Source organism: Canis aureus, chromosome 3 (genome assembly GCF_053574225.1).
Source record: "Canis aureus isolate CA01 chromosome 3, VMU_Caureus_v.1.0, whole genome shotgun sequence".
In the NCBI taxonomy this organism is placed as follows: domain Eukaryota; kingdom Metazoa; phylum Chordata; class Mammalia; order Carnivora; family Canidae; genus Canis; species Canis aureus.
Window position 1 is genome coordinate 49,219,170 of NC_135613.1, and position 19,366 is coordinate 49,238,535.

Here is a 19,366-nt window from a genome sequence, read left to right on the forward strand (position 1 = left end):
CCGGTCGGCCCGGCCATGCCGCTGGAGGCGCAGGACGCGCTGTACGTGGCGCTGGAGCTGGCCATCGCCGCGCTGTCGGTGGCGGGCAACGTGCTGGTGTGCGCCGCGGTGGGCACGTCGAGCGCGCTGCAGACGCCCACCAACTACTTCCTGGTGTCCCTGGCGGCGGCCGACGTGGCCGTGGGGCTGTTCGCCATCCCCTTTGCCATCACCATCAGCCTGGGCTTCTGCACCGACTTCCACAGCTGCCTCTTCCTCGCCTGCTTCGTGCTGGTGCTCACGCAGAGCTCCATCTTCAGCCTCCTGGCCGTGGCCGTCGACAGGTACCTGGCCATCCGCGTCCCGCTCAGGTGAGGCGCGGCGCCCCCGACCCCGGGGCTCCGTCGAAGCCCCCGCCGAGGAGCGCCCGCTCCAGGCCCGGGTTTGCTGGCCCCGGGCGCGCGGGGCGCTCCGAGCTCGGGTGCCCAGCCGGGAGGACGCCGGCCATCCATCCGGAGACACGTGCGCCCGGGCTGCCCAGACCCTCTCGGAGCGGGAGCCGGAGCCGGAGCCGGAGCCGGAGCCTGGAGGCCTCTGCTCCCCGGATGCGCACGTGTTCTTAAGGAGGGGTCTGCGTGGGCACAACTCTCGGAGTTCTGGGGAGCGCGGTCCCTGGTCGCCCCCGGAAACTCCGGGGAGAGCGCCGCCCCCAGCGTGCAGGTGGGGGCCCCGGCGGGGGAGGTTTGGCGATGCTGTCTCTGCCTCTGTGGCGAAAACTGTTTCCAACCTCTCGGTGGTTTCCCGCGGCCGAGGCCCGGGGCCAGAGCGGCGGCTGGGTGCGGCCCTGGGAGTGCTGGGGGGCCCGGGAGGTCCAGGGCAGCTTTGGACGCTGGGACTTGCAGTGTCAGGATGGACACTACTGAAGACCCAACTTCGGAAGGTACCTGCCGCAAAATGCGGGCCAGCCCGACCCGGGGGTAGGATGGGGTGGGAGGGGCGTCCCGTAAACTCTAGGGAACGTTAGGAACACCCGTGCCTGCGGCTCAACGGTGACCCTGTCACCTCTCTGTACTTTTTAAAAGAGTCAAAGTGCTGCGCCCGCCCCGTTGGCCAACACGAGCAGCCTCAGAGGCGCGCATGTCCGTGGCATGTGGTCTTGTTTACCTTGCACTGCCGCGTCGCAGCAGGGACTTCAGAAAACGAGGACTTCTGGGTGGTCTCTTCCGCCCCAAGAGGAAAATGGAGCATTCAGGGGATGGAGCCAGCCGCCAGCAGTGGGAGTACACCCCGGTTGTAGCTGATGATGGATTTCAAAGTTGAGCACCTGAGAGCAGGAGTATCAGGGAGCCCTAGGGTTTATTGAATTTTTTTACTGCCTTCCGTGCCTGGGCTCTTTTGGCATTTCTGAGTTGGGTTTGGATCTCTTTGGATCTCTTTGGGTTTGGAGCTGGGAAGGGACACTGAGTCACAGAGTAGGAGGGAAGGGAAGGACTCTATTGAGTGCCAACTATGTCCAAGTCCGAGGCAGTTTATTTTATACTTTTATCCTTTCGTTCTTGCTGTAGTTCAGAGGGCAGATTCTAGTATCTGCGTTTTGTAGATAAAGGGAGGGGGGTGTTGGCTCTGGGAGATTAGAGTCTTGCTCAGAATGATGCATCTGGAATGAGTGTCATAGCCAGGACTTGGACTCAGAGTTGGCACCGTATTCACGCTGTGCCATTGGCCTGTCTTACAGGCCTGTGTGTGTCAGTGTCCTGGATGCAGGTAGAAAGCATACTGCTGTTTCTGGAAGCAGAAGCTGTCTGTCTGCAGTAAATTGGTGGTTGTAAAGGAAATGTGTTTGAGGGAATTGACAGAGAGAATGCTTCTAGAAGCTTTTTTAGCAGGCAGGCACGTTGAACCTGGTAGTTGTGGGTTGTGTCCTGGATCCCAGTGGGAACAGGAACCTCCTGCTTGCCCGGGTCTTTCCACCTGCTGCTGCCTTTGGCATCTGAGCAGGAGGCCTCATGCATCCCATTAGGTGACAAAGCCCAGAGATTTCCAAGGCTTGGGGCAGCATGGTATAGTCTCTTAGGGGTCCCCTAAGACCCTTCCTGTCTCTTGGTCTTCATGTTGGTTACTTTTGGACTGTTTGCATCCAGCAGGCAGTCTCAAACTCCCAGCCTGAGGTACCCATTCGACAGAAGCCTCTTGGCCTTGCTCCAAGCAGAGGTCCATCCAGCTCACTGGGAGTTAACGGAAGAATTCCTTGTGCCCCAGCCAGCAGGAAGTTCCATAAAAGTTTAAATCTGTTAGTTCTTGTCCTGGTTTGTGTTGGGCGGGGTCTTAAAGAAAGGGGGTGTGGGTGTGTTCAGGGGAAAGAAATGTGAATCACACGCCCCTAAGTTCTTTGTATTTGCCAAGGGCAGGAGAAGGAGATACAGGAGTAGGATGGGAAGAATGGTCAGTTGAGAGGCCCTGGGGAGCTCATCCCCTTCCTGCTCTCCTGGTCTTCCCAAGAGAGTTCAGAGGTCTGGAAGAAGCGGGTGCCAGCAGCCCCAGCTCCCCACCCCCGGAAGGCTCAGGCATCTGCCCTGACCCTGTGGCACCAACCCCCAGCCTCATGGGTTGGAGAGGGTAAAGGTGTTCAGGGCTCCTGAGGCCTCCTGGGGGAGGATCCCTCAGCTGTCAGCACATCCTGCTTCTGGGGAGCATGGCCCCCTGTGAGCAGGCTAAGATGCAGATTACAGGGCCCTACTGGGCCCCCCTGAGTCAAAATCTCTGGGGTGGGGTGTGTGTGTGGGGGGTTCTAATATCCGTATCTTTAACTGGGGAATTGGCCAGCCCTCCGACTTACTTTGGTTCTGCCCAGTTCACAGGTGTGAGGGGCTCCTACAGCATCCATGCCCCACAGCTCTGAGTGTGAGGGGCCAGCTGTAAGCACAGCTCAAGTCTGCAGATCCCAGAGTCCCCACCTGCCACCCGTTTGCCAAGGTGTCCAGTGACCTCAGAGAGCTCACAGTGCAGAGGCAAAGGGGAGCCCCAAAGTGATGCTGGGCACAAAAATGAAAACTTTGACTGGACTTGAAAAGAGGAGCGTCTGCTCATACCAGGCCCTGTCCTAGGCTTTCAGAGTGAGGGGTGTCCACAAACTGAAGGAAGTCCGCGCAGTTCTGAGGTTGGCCCCAGCAGAGGGTCCATGTGCACTGATGCAGATATGGGGGTGCACTGATGCAGCCTGGGAGTGCAGGCTCCCCTGCTGCTCGAGGTGGGAGTGTGCCTGGTGGGGAAATTTGGAGGGGTGAAGGTGAAGTGTGGGGGGGTCTGCCCTCAGCCCCCCCCCCACTTCACCCTTAGGCCATTTCTGGCAGGAGCACTTCCTCCTCCCTAATCTAATCCTGTTCCCCTTCAAGCCACAACACCCACTGGAGCCTGGGGGTGGGGGGTGACTGTGTGATTCACCCCTGTCTGGAGGCCCTCCCTACTCTGCTCCTGGACTCAGTTTCCAGTGGTGTTGAGTCTTAAGTAGGTCAAAGGCCAGCTGTTTTCCCAATGGAGCTGAAGGAGGGTGTTTTCCTGGAAGTGTTTGGTTGGCTGGATTGGCCCAGGGAATGGGAGGGAGTTAGTCTGTCTGTCCTGACCATGGACCCTGACCCTGTCTCCCTGCCTGTTCCCTGTGCTACAGGGAGGCTTTTTCTCGGTTGTACCCGGGGCCAGTCCGGGAGGTAGGTATTGATATCTGAGCAAGACTGTCCCTTGGGTTAAAATGTGGCCTCCGCTTAGCCTCCCTTAGCTGACTCAACTGTAGGTAGGAGGGTAGCAGGGGATTCTGAGTGTTTTTATAAGAACTTCTTTTTCTTTTTTTCTTTTTTCTTTTTTTTCTTTTTTAAATTTTTATTTATTTATGATAGTCACACATTGAGAGAGACAGAGAGGCGGAGACACAGGCAGAGGGAGAAGCAGGCTCCATGCACCGGGAGCCCGATGTGGGACTCGATCCCGGGTCTCCAGGATCGCGCCCTGGGCCAAAGGCAGGCGCTAAACCGCTGCGCCACCCAGGGATCCCTTTTTCTTTTTTTAAATTGAGCTACAAATCCCATATGAGAAAATTCTCCTCTAGTGTTGTTTTGCAGTAAAGTCAGGAAGGAGTTTCAGCTCTGGGTTGGACCCCTCCAGGTACTCCTCCATGAGCGCTCCCTTCTTCCGCATCAGTGTTCTCTCTCTTCCAGACCATTCCCACTGCTGTGTGTTGAATGGTGCATCCCCTCACCCCTGCCAGAAAGATGTTCATGTTCTAATCCCCAGAACCTGTGAATGTTACCTTATATGGATCTTGGGAGGAAGACTTTGTCCTGGATTACCTTGAGAGGAAGAAATTGTCCTAGGGTCTGGTGGCCCCTAAATGCCATCACATCCTTACAAAAAAGACATGTGGAGAGGGAGGAGGCAGGGCCGAGGGATGCTGGGGACAGCCACCAGAATCTGGGAGAAGCTTGGGACAGCTTGTGTCCAGAGCCTCTGGCAGGGAGCAGAGCCCTGCCACCTTGCTTGTAGGCTTCTGGCCTCCAGAACCGTGAGGGAGTAAGTATTTTCAAGCCAGCAAGCTTTATTGCAGTGGCCCCAGGAAGCCACCAGTAATGTACGAATGCACTTCAATCAATTCTCCCTCGTGGCACACCTGTGGCACACCTCGCCACCCCCTGGTCCGTCCTCCGTGGCCTCCACAGTGACGAGTCTAACTCTCTCACTTCTGTGGCCACTGAGTTTACCTCCCGTTGGTCGAATCTGACGGTCACTTCTTGGACCTCATCACACGGGTCCTCTCCACAGGTCCGGCCCAGCTCCTGGGGTCCCCACGGGGCCCCCGCCTCATCCGTTCCTGCCCCCCTGTAGCCATTGTCCAGAATGCTGCCAGACAGGATTTGAGCCTGAAGTCAGATCGCCACGTTCCCCTGCTGAATGCCACTCCGCTGTGGGGTTTAGATGTAAAATCTGAATATGGTCCCCGGGCCTTAGGGCCCTCTGTGATGTGATCGGGATCCTGGCCACCCGCCTCGGGCCCTCCTGCAGCAGCCTCAGGGGCCCAGACTTCCCCCCTCCCCACCTTGCCAGGAGCATCTGGGAGCCACAGGGTGGGGAGGACATGGAAGTGGCAGCTGTGAGGACTCGGGGTTGTAGACAAGAGCACCCATGGGGTGGGGGAAGGAGGGGTCCACCCAGTCACCTAGGTCTGCCCTGGGACCATGGCTCGGAGCTGCCCCCCAGCGAGCAGTGGGAGCCCCAAGGACCAGGAGCGCTGATGTGTATCAGGCCACAGCCTGCACTTCTGTGCGTGCATGGCGGGGTGGCCAGCCTGCCCGAGAGCGGCCCTGGCAGGGACGTAGCCCTGACTTGGCATCTCAGCAGCGTTTCCACAGAATTTTGCAAAGCGCGGGTGGTTTGCCTTTGACCTTTGGGAGAATGAGTGTGTGTAAAGGAACAAAAGTTGGCATAATTTTCACATGACAGGTGATCTGTGTCCTTTCTCTGTGACTTCATGCATGGGCCCTCCCTGCCTGGCACCTGCTGGCCAGACCAGCTACCCTGGGGGTCCTGGTCTCCCTCGTCTGCTCTGTCAGCTTGTGAGTGCAGTGGGGACGTACACTGCAGGGAGAGATACAAGGAATTATGCCCTCAGCTACTCTGGACATTGGGATTTTTAGTATTGTGAACAGCAGTGACTCCGAAGGCTTTCCTGCACCTTATGTGCCTAATCTTGATCAATCTTGATGACACCCTTAAGGGGGCAGACGCTGTTACCTCCCTCACTTCACAGATGGAGAAACCAAGGCTCAGAGGGTTATGCCTAGCCTGGGGTCACACGGATGCCACAGGCGAGTAGCATGTTTTCCTGGGAGCCCCTACACCAGCATGGGAACAGCTGCAGGAAAAGCACTAAGCACCACAGTCATCCAAAACCAGGCGAGTGGGCCCTTCTAGTGGCGGATGAGTGAGGACCCCCGCCAGTTGTGATCAGGACTCTTGAGATAGTACATAAGGCAGAAAAGCCTATAGCTGGTAGTGATATGTCCGGACTGGGGCAGAGAAGAGAGCTGCCAGCTGGCCAGTGCGCGTGAAATGTCAGGGAACGGACAGTGGTGAGGACATATAGGGTCTCCTCCTGCCTCCCTTTTCAGATGGTGGAAGCGAGGTGCAGCCTTGCCCGATGCTTGATTCCTCACTGACCTTCAGGACCTGGCATGAACAGGTGTGCTCTTCATCTCCGAGGCTAACAGGTGCCACACTGCTTCTGGCAGCAAGAACTTGATGGCTAGTAGCAAACGTACCTTGGAAAGAATTTGAGAAGAGATGGTCACGGGTGCCGGGATGGCCCTCTAGCTCAGCCGGGGCTGAGGCAGGGGCAGCGTTCTTTCTAGAGGGTTGGTGCTGGAGGTGTGTGTCCAGGTGAATGGGAGGAAGAGAATTGTGAGCTGAGCTGGAGCCATCTGCACAGGAGCAGGTGGGGGAGTCTGGGCTTCACAGCTTAGGTGTGTGCAGCGGGGGAGGGGGTGGGTTTGAGAGCAGGCAGGTCAGGGAGGGCCTGGAGGTGCCTGTGGAGTTTGGGGTTTGTCCTTAAGGCACTTGTACGTCCATGAAGGAGTTGAGTGTGTGTGTGTGTGTGTTTTATGGTTCTGTTTTGAGTTAGAAATCAATCACTGTGCACAAAAACAAACATTCAAAAATACTGAAGCATATCAAAGGGAAAGCAAAAGTCTCCCCTCCGTCACCCCCCATTACCCCTCTGCCAGGACAGCACCTCCAGACCATTTCTGTTGGCATTTCTTCCGAGGGTCACTGCCCTCACAGTGACCCCTGGGTTCATGCCACCATCTTTATTTATTTATCTATTTTTAAGCTTTTATTTATTTATTTGAGAGAAGAGTGAGTGAGCAAGAGAGAACATGAGCGGGCTGAGGAGCAGAGAAGAGAAGCAGGCTCCCCACTGAGCAGGAAGCCCGCTGCAGGACTCAATCTCAGGACCCTGTGATGGTGACCTGAGCCGAAGGCAGATGCTCAACCAACTGGGCCACCCAGGCGCCCCACTGCTGCCCTCTTTAAACAGAATCTCTTGACTCCCTGCTAACAGGAGGCCACAGGCCCTCTTCTCCCTGCTCCTTCTAATTTTTGTTACAGTTCGGTATTTTTCGGTGGATCATGTTTCAGCCCGATTTCTAATTCCATTACTTGTAGGCACCGTCTGTTAACGGTCAGGAAACACAAGGTCGAGCGTTCCAGCAGCCTTCCCTCTGTGTCTGTCCACCTCCTGCTGTCCCTGCCTGGCACCTGCTGAGAGGGTTGGACCCCTCCAGGTACTCCTCCATGTGCGCTCCCTTCTTCCGCATCAGTGTTATCTCTCTTCCAGACCATTCCCACTGCTGTGGGTTGAATGTGGTCTTCCAGACCATTCCCACTGCCCACCTCATAGAGCTTTTACTTTCAAAGAGGTCATTCCTGCTGTTGTGAAGAAACTCAAACCGTATAAAAGGGTAAATGGTGGGCAGTTGGCCGTCTCTGATCTGTGGTCTCCTGATTAGCCCATCAGAGGCAACCGCTGTTTCTTGTTTCGTTTCTTTTCCTACGCGAATTATATGTGGACACATTCATATCATACCATTACTTTTACATTATTGAGGTTAATACCCTTTACATTTTATTCTGTAACCGTACTAAAGTTTCCTGAACTCTGTGGAGAGTTTCTGAAGACTGGAAATCGGTAAACACCATTTAGAATGTTCGATGTATGTGTCTCTTACTCACCCCCGAGTGTGTGCTCCTATCACAGACTGATGTGTCTCAAGGAGGCCGGTCTGATGACCAGGTCAGATGGATTCTTTTTTTTAGGTCCTATCTGCTGCTCAGAAGTACACCACGCTGTGGTCAGCTTCATGTTTGCATCGTGAGTTTTCCATCTGGAGATTTAAAAGAAAGTTAGAAGTATGTGGCCTCCCGGGTCCCTCAGGCTCCTTCTCTGTCCCCACTGCTGGCTGTCCTCACTGGCCTGTTGTGCCTTGCTTCTCTGGACTCTTGGACTTGTTCTACTATTCCTGGCCCTGCATGTTTTCCTTCTCCTTTGGGATTCCATATTTGTTTGTCGGTATACACACCCGTAGGTAACTCGTTCAGGACATGGGGATAAACGTTCGGGGATCTTCCATGCCAGAAATGTTCTTATTTCTCACATGTCATTGGTAGTTTGATTGGATACAGGGTCATTGCTCTCGCAGCCAATGATGTCTGAGAAGTTTGGGGTGTGCTCCATTCTTATTTGGGACTTGGTTTTCCTCTGTGGAAGCTGTTGGGATCATTTGCCTTTGCTTAGCTTTCTGAAATTCACAAGACTGGGTCTAAATATTGACTTTTGGGTAGCCCGGGTGGCTCAGCAGTTTAGCGCCACCTTCAGCCCAGGATGTGATCCTGGAGACCTGGGATCGAGTCCCATGTCGGGCTCCCTCCATGGAGCCTGCTTCTCCCTCTGCCTGTGTCTCTGCCCCCCTCTCTCTCTGTGTCTCTCATAAATAAATAAATAAAATCTTAAAAAAATAAAATAAATATTGGCTTTTTGTTTTGCTCCTTCATTGGGGATGAGACTTCTTGGCGAAATTTTCTTTCTTTCTTTTTTTTAAAACCATAATAGGCTTTATTTTTTTTTTAATTTTTATTTATTTATGATAGTCACACACACACAGAGAGAGAGAGAGAGAGAGAGAGAGAGAGGCAGAGACACAGGCAGAGGGAGAAGCAGGCTCCATGCACCTGGAGCCCAACGTGGGATTCGATCCCGGGTCTCCAGGATCGCGCCCTGGGCCAAAGGCAGGCGCCAAACCGCTGCACCACCCAGGGATCCCCTTTTTTTTTTTTTTAAAGATTGTATTTATTTATTCATGAGAGACACACAGAGAGCGAGGCAGAGACACAGGCAGAGGGAGAAGCAGGCTCCATGCGGGAAGCCCGATGCGGGACTCAATCCCGGGACTCCAGGACCACACCCTGGGCTGAAGGCAGGCGCCAAACCATTGAGCCACCCAGGGATTCCCTTGGCCAAATTTTCTAATCTGAAGATTTAGGTCTGTCTTTAGCTCTGAAAATCTTTTTTTTTTTTTTTAAGATTTTATTTATTTATTCATGAGAGACACAGAGAGAGAGAGGCAGAGACACAGGCAGAGGGAGAAGCAGGCTCCATGCAGGGAACCCGATGCGGTACTCGATCCCAGAATCCTGGGATCACGCCCTGAACCAAAGGCAGACGCTCAACTACTGAGCCACCCAGGCATCCCTGATCTTTGTCTTTTAAATGTTTTCTTGTATATGTGTTCAATACTTTAACTTTTTATTCTCCTGTGGAAGAATTCCTTGACTTTTTTCCCTAATTTCCCCACCCCCTTTTTAATAAATTTTAGCACTCATATTGTTACTTTTGATTTGAGGTTAACAATTTTTTTTTTGAGGTTAACAATTTTTGAATAAGTTTTGAAAACCCTTTTCTGGATTCACGTGGTTCAGACTCCTTCATGTGTCACAAATTTCCTGCCATCATGAGTCTCACCCTGCAGCTTGGTGAGAGGGTGGAGAGTGGAGGGGGTCCATGCTCCATGGGAGATGAGGGGACAATATAGGGTGACTGAAGCAGCCCACAAAGGTGGTCCACAGGCAGTCTCTCCCCTGGTTTCTGTTCCTCTTCCAAACCTCATTCTGGTATCTGCTGCTGCAAGACTGGAGCCTCTCTTCCTGGCCATCTCTGTTTCTGACACAGGGCCCTGCCCCATCCTGATGACCCTATCTGCCTTCTGGTCTCTAGAAACTCCTTAAAATCTCTGGTTTGCTGATGTCACCCTCCACTTCCAGTTTTAGTAATTTTAGGTTATAAATTTATTTCCTTTTGTTTTCTCTACTGTCATTTATTTTTTATTTATCTATTTATTTTTAAGATTTTATTTATTTATTCATGAGAGACAGGCAGAGACACAGGCAGAAGGAGAAGCAGGTTATTTTTTTATTTTATTTTTTTTAATTTTTAATTTTTTTTTATTTTTATTTATCTATGATAGTCACACAAGAGAGAGAGAGAGGCAGAGACATAGGCAGAGGGAGCAGGCTCCATGCACCGGGAGCTCGACGTGGGACTCGATCCCGGGTCTCCAGGATCGCGCCCTGGCCCAAAGGCAGGCGCTAAACCGCTGCACCACCCAGGGATCCCTGGAGAAGCAGGTTATGCAGAGATACTGGGTCTCCAGGATCATGCCCTGGGCTGAAGGTATCGCTAAACTGCTGAGCCACCTGGGCTGCCCTATTTTTTTTTTTTTTTTTTAAGATTTGTTTATTTATTTGAGAGAGCACATGTGCACATACTGGGGGAAGGGACAGAGGGAGAGAAGCGGACTCCCCACTGAGCGCAGAGCCCCACGCAGGGCTACATCTCAGGACCCTGAGATTATGACCTGAGCAGAAATCAAGAGTCAGACATTTGATCAACTGAGCCTCCCCAGGAGCCTCCTCTCTACTGTCATTTAAGTGGGATTTTCAGAGCAGTGATAATTAAGTGGGACCTGGAAGGCCAATGCAGGGTTTTAATCGGGAGCTTGGTGTGGTCAGGTTTGCATTATAAAACAGGCACTCTGGCAGGGGGGATGGACAGGAGGGGCCGACATTATTAGGGTCACCAGATGTCCTCTAGGTGCGAAGGAAGAAAGCATGATCAGGACAGAGGCCGGGAGATGGAGGTGAGGTCTAGAGCTACGGGAGCCGTGTGAACTCTGAACTTCTGCAGGGGGATGGTTGCTGTCTGAAGCCAGCCAAGAAGTCTGTCAGACTTTGAGGCAGAGGGGTCATAGGTGAAGCCACAGAGCCAAGACACCAGGACAGGAAAGAATCCTAAGAAACCAAATACTGTGGTTCTGGGACCACAGTCAGGGAACAAGGACCAGAGGTGTGGTGGGTCGGCGCCCGGCAGGGTGGGACCCAGGGTGTGAGAAGCCGCAGCCGGCCTGTGTGACTTCCAGGTGGGTCTGTATTGACACCACACACCGAGCGAGGTGCTTGTGGCTAGAAGATAGGATCCTCAGGGACGGGTTCCAGAGGACTTGCTGACTTGGTTGGAGGTTGGGCATGAGGAGAAGGTTGGAGTCCAGGGTGACTCCAAGGCCCGCCACACTTGGGGGCTTTGGGAAAGTGCACAGGTTATATTTGTGGTGTCTGCAGGTTGAGTGCCACAGTAGGTGGCTGAGTTGGGAGCTTGGGGAGTTTGGGCTGGGCTGCCCTTCCCCTGGCTTTGTGGGAGTCCAGCATTGTTCCTCACCCCCAGACTCCTGTGTGGCAGCCTCTTCCCCTTCACTAAATGTATTCAGGCTCCTCTCCCCAATCTGAGCCTCACCTTCTTTGGTTTACTGCCTGTTTGGCTCCAGTCCTACCACCCACAAACTTCCCTGAGTGGCTTTCTGAAGATGACATCTCGATTTCCAATGTTGATTTCAAGACCATGGCCATGTCTGCTTTTTTTTTTTTTTTAATTTATTTTATATTGGTGTTCAATTTGCCAACATACAGAACAACACCCAGTGCTCATCCTGTCAAGTGCCCCCTCAGTGCCCGTCATCCATTCACCCCACCCCCCGCCCTCCTCCCCTTCCACCACCCCTAGTTCGTTTCCCAGAGTTAAGAGTCTTCATGTTCTGTCTCCCTTTCTGACATTTCCCACACATTTCTTCTCCCTTCCCTTATATTCCCCCTCACTATTATTTACATTCCCCAAATGAATGAGAACATATAATGTTTGTCCTTCTCTGAATGACTTATTTCACTCAGCATAATACCCTCCAGTTCCATCCATGTTGAAGCAAATGGTGGGTATTTGTCATTTCTAATGGCTGAGGAATATTCCATTGTATACATAGACCACATCTTCTTTATCCATTCATCTTTCGATGGACACCGAGGCTCCTTCCACAGTTTGGCTATTGTGGACATTGCTGCTATAAACATCGGGGTGCAGGTGTCCCGGCGTTTCATTGCATCTGTATCTTTGGGGTAAATCCCCAAAAGTGCAATTGCTGGGTTGTAGGGCAGGTCTATTTTTAACTCTTTGAGGAACTTCCACACAGTTTTCCAGAGTGGCTGCACCATTTCACATTCCCACCAACAATGTAAGAGGGTTCCCTTTTCTCCACATCCTCTCCAACATTTTTCTGCTTTTTTTTAATTAAAACATTTTTTTAGGGAATCCCTGGGTGGCTCAGCGGTTTGGCGCCTGCCTTCAGCCTGGGGCATGATCCTGGAGTCCCGGGATCGAGTCCCACGTCGGGCTCCCTGCATGGAGCCTGCTTCTCCCTCTGCCTGTGACTCTGCCTCTTTCTCTGTGTCTTTCATGAATAAATAAATAAAATCTTAAAAAAATTTTTTTAAGTCAATAAATTTTTATTTAAGGAATTTTATATGTGATTCCTTCCACCACCTATCACCTAAGTTCTTTGAAAGTCAGAATCATAATCTTCAAAATAGCCCTTTTAAAAATAACTTTTGGGGGCACTGGGTGGCTCAGTCGATTAGGCATCTGACTCTTGATTTCGGCTCAGGTCATGATCTCAGGGTTGTGGGACTGAGCCCTGCATCTGGCTCTGCGCTGAGTATGGCGCTTTCTTGACATTTTCTCTCTCCCTCTGCCCCTCCCTTCCTGCTCACATGTGTACATGCTCGCTATTTAAATAAAAAAGTTTTGTTCAATCCACAGTTGTCACTGTCACTCCACAATTCTTTCAGTTGAACTTCTTTGATCTCCACTTGAATACAGATGTATTTTGAAGATCTCTACCTGTAAACTTTGGGATCTGCTTTCTTTAGGAAAATGGATGGATCTGCCTGGTTCTCAACTTCAGACACCCCCTAAACATATGAATAAGTTCAAATCATGCCCATCCCTGAACTGTCACCTCCTGGAATTGTACAGATTGTTGGGATACACCAATGCCTGAGGTTTAAAAAAAATGTGACTATTAGGTCTTTCATAGATTTTAGATGATCCATGTCCTGTAGTTCTTTCCCATAGATCCAACACATAGTTCTGGGAATAAAGGAGACCACATGTATTCTGTATGAGGCATTCCCAACGATGTAGGTCCACAGAAGCCCCATTGGGATGGACCTCAGCTGCTTGCTTGCTTGCTTGATTTATATATGTAACACAGAGAACTATAAAGCTTTATTGAAAGACATTTTAGAATAGGTCCTGTCAGTTGCATCCCCCCCCTTCTTTTTCAGTTGGATTTCTTAAATTCCTTCCCTAGTCATTTTGGTCCCATCTAGTCTCCTATCTGATCTCTCTGCATCCGAGTTTGCCCTCCCAACGCATGCATCACACGGCAGCAGTCTTTCTAAAATGAAGACCTGATCGCTCCTCCTTCTTTACCTAATACTTCCCGTGCCTTAGGATAAGGTCCCAGCTCTCTCACCGTGCAAGTACTGGCTGCACAATGTTATGTTAACTCTGATCACTTAGTTACAGCTATGTCTGCCAGCACTTGTCACCATAAAGGTATGTTTCCTCATTGATGATTCTTGCCTGAGCCAGTTATTACCACGTAAAATGGCAGTTTTCTTTCTTTTCATTCCTTCTACCTTTATCAGTTGCCATTCTTCATAAAAAAGGAATTTTACCTTTTCCCTGCTCTTCCTTATCAAAAAAAGGTTTTTCGAGCTCACGTTGTATTTTCTGGCTTTGGGAGCAGCCATTTCTCCAAGGAGCCCTGTTTCCTTTCAGTAGAGAATGGTACTTAGACACCAAGATTTGGGTCAGTGTGTTCATTGCTGCTGGAGTGTCATTTCTCCTAGGCCCTCACAGTGAACAGAACCGGGCGATTGTCTTTCTTTGTTTCTTTTTTTAATAATGAGTTGGAAGAATTCTTGCTTACAGTAGAATGCCATCTAATTAATGAGTAGGAATGCCTGAGTTAAGGAAATCAACATTTGGCAATTATCATAGTAATCTAGTGCAGGCAAGAATCATCAATAGGTGCTAAAACTCATTGGTGAAAGTCTGATGAGGAGCAAGATATTTAATAGAAGTATCTATTATAAGAGATCTACTAATTACAAAACAGAAAATAGTTACAGTGGAGAAATCTGGTAGATGCTACAGTAACCAGGTGATCCAAATGAATTATCACCAGTAAGGGGATGTATCAATATTACGTACCTCGTGATGTCTTCTAAACTGATGGCTTACATATAAAGAGGGCAATCGCTTTTGGCAATTAATGTTATATCTGAAGCGCAGTATATTTTAACCTTAGCCATGGGAGGGAGGGTACTTTATAGGGGAGAAGACAGGGTATCATTTTATTCTCTGGTTTGGTTTTCAGGCAGGGGTCCTTTCTCTTAGGGAATCTTAATTTCATTTGAAAATCAGAGTCTGGAGTCCAGCAACTGCAGGCTGTCTCTGAGTCCCCCTATTTCCCCAATACATGAACCAAAATGTGAGGCTCACCAAAAAACAGCCTCATAGGTGAACTCTGGGATACCTGGTCCTGGTCCCCATCTTCATTGTCATTGGGTTGAATCATTATGAGACCATTGTGGACTGTTTTCTTGCCATAGTAAGCTAGTGAGGAGTGCTGACACCTTTCCTTTCTGCCACCTGCATTCTTTGCCCACTGTTCTTGGGTGACTGTGAAGGACAACTGGCATTCTTTCTGACCACCTTTACATGTGGCAGTGGGCTCAGCTCAGTACCCTACCAGGTCCACCACTGGGATTCAGACATGTCTGAACGTGTGAGCATAGGTGAGAACTGCCCCCAAGAACCAGAGTAGCTGAGGGTATGGCCTCAGAAGCACTTAGCCTGAAAGTAGGTTCTGGTGACCACAGCTTGCCATCTGGTGGGTAGCAGGCGCTGTTCTTTTTAAAGATTTTATTTAGGGGATCCCTGGGTGGCTCACTGGTTTAGTGCCTGCCTTCAGCCTAGGGCATGATCCTGAGGTCCCGGGATCGAGTTCCACGTCAAGCTCCTCAGAGGCAGAGGGAGAAGCAGGCCTCATGCAGGGAGCCTGACCTGGGACTTGACTTGATTCCGGGTCTCCAGGATCACTCCCTTCGGGCGGCACTAAACCATTGAGCCACCTGGGCTGCCTGCAGGCGCTGTTCTTGTATCATGCTGCCCTCCACACTAGAGCTAGGACAGTCACAGACTGTAGGAACAGGACAGATTGCCCTCAATACATTTCCTATTCCCAGACCTGAAGTTCATATAAATAGAACCAAAGAGTGTCCACTCGTTTTGTTTAAGAATGGTTTTGTTTCTCAAGTGTTGGAGGAATTCATTAGTGAAGTCATCCAGGTCTTAAATTTTCTTTGTGGGAAGCTCTTTGGCTATGTTGTATTCTATGTCTGTAATAGACACAGTGCTATTCAAATTCTGTTTTTCTGTCCATGACAACTTTTTATTTTTAAATATTTTATTTATTAATCATGAGAGACACACAGAGAGAGGCAGAGACGCAGGCAGAGGGAGAAGCAGGCTCCCTGAGGGGAGCCCGATGTGGGACTGTATCCCAGGATCCCAGGATCACACCCTGAGCTGCAGGCAGATGCTCAACTGCTGAGCTACCCAGGCGTCCCTGTCCATGACAACTTTCCAAAAACCTTTTCCATTTGGTTCCATGAGAAATCTGAAGAAGCTACTCAGCATAAAGATTTTGCTCTTCCACAGATAGCCTCTTGTGAACTATATCAGCTGAAGCTCAAGACACGTTCACCTGCCCCAGGCCTTTTTTGTTTAGAGCTACCAAGTGGGTGTTAAACGTGTCTATGTGATTAAGACCTGTTCTGTTCTCTCCTTGTAAATTCAGGCTTCTATTCAGCACTGTGTGCCAGGCCCATCGTTGGTGTTTCGGATTCAACAGGGAACGAGATAGTCTTGCCATGAAGGAGTGTGTGCTCCAGTGGAAGGAGACATAAAATATGGTTCTGTGGGGGGCTTTGGGGAGGGGCACCGTGGGAATTGTGGGGTACAACTGCTCTGCTTCTGTGTAAACTTCTGTAATGTGAGCTCAGGCACATGGCAGTGGGACAATGTGGGTCTGGTGCACCCTGCTTTCATTCAGCTGTGGTTTGGCCTAGGCTAAAAGGGGATGGGATAGTGGGAAGAGCCTTCTAGTTTTCAGCAGGAAAGGAAAAAGCCCTCCCTGTAACCTCCCTGTGGCAGGAGCCCAGAGGGGAACGAGGAGGCACAAGGACACAGCAGGGCCTGTATGTGGGCCTGCTTCCTGAAAAAGCCACATCCTAGCCTGTGGGTCGTGGCTGTGGCAGGCCACATTGCCCACTGTGCCCTACTTAGCAACAGTCCCCTGGCTTAGAGCAGTTCTTTCATCTGCGTCGTCCAGGCACTCATCAGCCTTGCTCTACTTAACCGTTTTGCCAGAATTTCCATGAGATTTTCTAAGGGTGCATTTTTAATATTCATTGTGGCACCTCCAGCCGAGCTGGACTGCCTGCCTGGGGAGCCGAGTTGCCCGTGCTCTAGTTCCAACATCTTGTAGGCTTTGAAGGGTCTGTCCTAACTCGATTTTTACCTAAGTCCCGTTATTATTCGTGTGCACTTTTAGAGACTATATAGTTCTTCTGAAAATGTATATACACGTGCCTTAAAGCAGAAATGTTTGTATTACAGAGGACTGAAACTTGAGCTAGACAGAAGGTAAAGAAAAAAGTCCTCAAACAAACAATAGGCAATTTAAGAAATGGCGACAGAGCTCCATGCCATTTACCTAAAGGTGTGTTTCTCTCAAGTGCTTTGATCACATCGTCTCTGTGTCAGAGGCTCCAGCAGCAGCACTTCTGTCACCGTTTCCCAGATGCCAGAGCGCAGAGGCAGGGCTGGTACAGCCCCGGCCACCACCCAGAGCACTCCGCCCCAGGGCACATGCTGAGCTCCCGAGCAGGACTGGTCCCAGCCGAAGGCACAAGGGCAGAGCCAGGAGGGAGGAGACCCTGCCCCAGAAATAGGCCAGCACTTGTTATGCGGCACTGGGTGATTCCGCTTTGTGTTATGTAACCTCAGCATCCACACTGTTCCCTTTGTTGACTCCCTCCGTGTGACTGTTTTTCTGGCAAGCTCCTTAGCCAACCAGCCCCTTCTGTATGGGGAACGGGTGGGTGTCAGCACAGCTTTGGGCCCAGCGGGGCAGCGGGGCCACTTCCCGGAGTGCGAACCTTCCCAGAACGCCCCTTGGTGGGGGTGGGGGACAACACGACTCTGGCCTGCTTGTTTGGAACGATGAAGCAGCAGTGAAGCTGCTGACGCTCCCTTTGTTCACCCCTACGTTGCCTTTTATCTCTTTACACCCCCGTGTTTGGGCAGATGTCGGGCTTACCTGGGCTCCGTGCCCCCACAGCAGGGCAGGACTGCTGAGGGGCAGACGCAGGGAGCTTGGCCCCTGCTTTTTGGGAATGTTTTGGGGACACGCATGTGCACACGCACACGCAGGAGGATGTTCTGGGAGCCCCTGGTGTAGAGGGACGATGGCGTGGAACCCACGGGGGTGGGGGGGAGGCATTCAGGAAGGGGACGGGGGCGCAGCAGCTGGCAGTAGGACCTGTGAAGACAGGCCAGGAGGTTACTGCAGTCTTGGGGAGCCGCCAGGGAGCCCCCAGGGCCACCCATTCCAGCGTCTGGCTCGGCACGGGCACCTGTCTCCTCCCCACAGCATCCCCGACCACCTCCCTGCGCTGGGCGCTGACCGTGTGTACGCCGACCCCGTGGACACTGCTGTGCCCTTGCGGGGCTGGGCCCCAGGCTTCTCCTGTGGGCCCGGCTGCTCCCCCAGCAGGAGAAAGGAAGCCTGTGCCGCCTCCGAAGGACTGCTGAGCAGGAATGTGGCAGGGCCTCTTCAAGGCTTCTGTTCCCACGTGGCTGCCCTGTCGGGGAGGCTCCCTCCCGGGGGCCCCCAGCAGCTCTGGCCCAGGGCGGGCATGTCCACGTGGACAGCCAGGCGGCCAAGGCAGCGCCACAGGCGGGAGCTGCCCTCTCAGATGGGAGCCTTGGGGTCCTGGGGGAAGAAGCCTACTTGTGGCAAAACGGGAGTCAGAGTAGAAGTTTGTGTCCCGACTGTGGGTCGGGCAGCAGGCCCACCGCATAGCACCCCTGTGCCCCGGTTTCCACATCTGTAAAGGGAGAGAGAGCAGCGGGCCGAGGGACACGGCCGGCGTGCGCTGGGCAGGCGCGGGCTCGGTGTTGCCAGGCGGGCAGGGGGCGTCTGCCGGCGCCTGGCTCAGAGGCTGCCTGGATGGGCAGCTATGGACCAGCTGGGAGGGAATGAGGGAGGAAGACTTGTTTCAGATGAAGAAAGGAATGGGGAGCTTTTGTTTTTGTCCTTTAAAGCTGCACGCGCTGTTGGTGTGTTAAAGGTAAAAGTGGAGATGTGACTAAGTCTCAGCTTTAGCAGGTATTTCAGGGCCTCAGAATAATCCATTAATTTCAATCCCACAGGGCAGCCCGGTGGCGTAGCGGTTTGGCACTGCCTGTAGCCTGGGGTGTGATCCTGGTGACCCAGGATCGAGTCCCACATCGGGCTTCCTGCATGGAGCCTGCTTCTCCCTCCGTGTCTCTGCCTCTCTCTCTGTGTGTCTATGAATAAATAAATAAAATCTTAAAAAAAAAAATTTCAATCCCGCAGTGCTCTCTACATTTGCGGGCTGATTGGACCCAGAGTCCTACATCCCCTCCCCAGGCACTGTGCCCTCCCGGCCACCCCCAGATCCCTGGGCCGGCTCTGACCTCTGCTCTGAGAGTGCCCACTGCTCCCTGGCTCCCCTGACCCCCCAAAAACACGGTTTCCCTTATTTCTGCTTATACCCCGGGGCCTCAGGTGGGGACTTGGGCGCCAGCTCTTTCTCTTGGTTCTCTCCATTCTCCCTTCCACAGTGGGATCCTGATGGTCCCTCCTGCGAAAGACGCAAACCTTTGATGATCTGGTCATCCCCACATGCTGGCCCTGCACCCCAGCTCCAGCGTTCTAGCTCCAGCGTTTGCACCAGCTCTGGGTTCAATCCCTCTTGCTCTTCCTTGGCCTCTCACTTCCCAGGGTCAGCCTGAACCTCATCCACAGAGGCTGCACCCCTGTTGAAACCACAGAGGCCGTCATCCTGCCACGTTTTTCTAGCAAGCTCCCTCTTCCACTGGCTGACACAGCTCCAGTGCCCCAGCCTGCCCCTCTCCCTCAGGGGGTGGCTCTTCCAAGTCTGAGGTGACCTCTGAGGTGACTGCAGCGCTCACAGATCTTCTAGCCACTGAACCTCCCCTCCCATCCTGGCCCTTTTCTCCTCCTTCCTTCTGCCTCAGTGGTGGTGTCCCTCCACATGGGTCCTGGGCCCACATCCTCCAGCC

General features: G+C 52.1%; 1 protein-coding gene and 1 non-coding gene across 2 annotated transcripts in view; one reads left to right on the top strand and one right to left on the bottom strand.

Annotated features, from left to right (window-relative positions):
• The window catches only part of ADORA2B (adenosine A2b receptor), a 24,170-nt gene continuing 4,804 nt past the window's right edge, over positions 1-19,366 (top strand). Inside the window, exon 1 of the mRNA XM_077892515.1 lies at positions 1-350. Within this exon, the coding sequence (XP_077748641.1) occupies positions 16-350 (335 nt within the window). The 5' untranslated portion in view covers positions 1-15. The remainder of the gene's footprint in view (positions 351-19,366) is intronic.
• LOC144311625 (small nucleolar RNA SNORA18) lies at positions 13,008-13,135 on the bottom strand. The gene has a single exon (XR_013377221.1). It is a non-coding gene; the product is annotated as a small nucleolar RNA SNORA18 (small nucleolar RNA).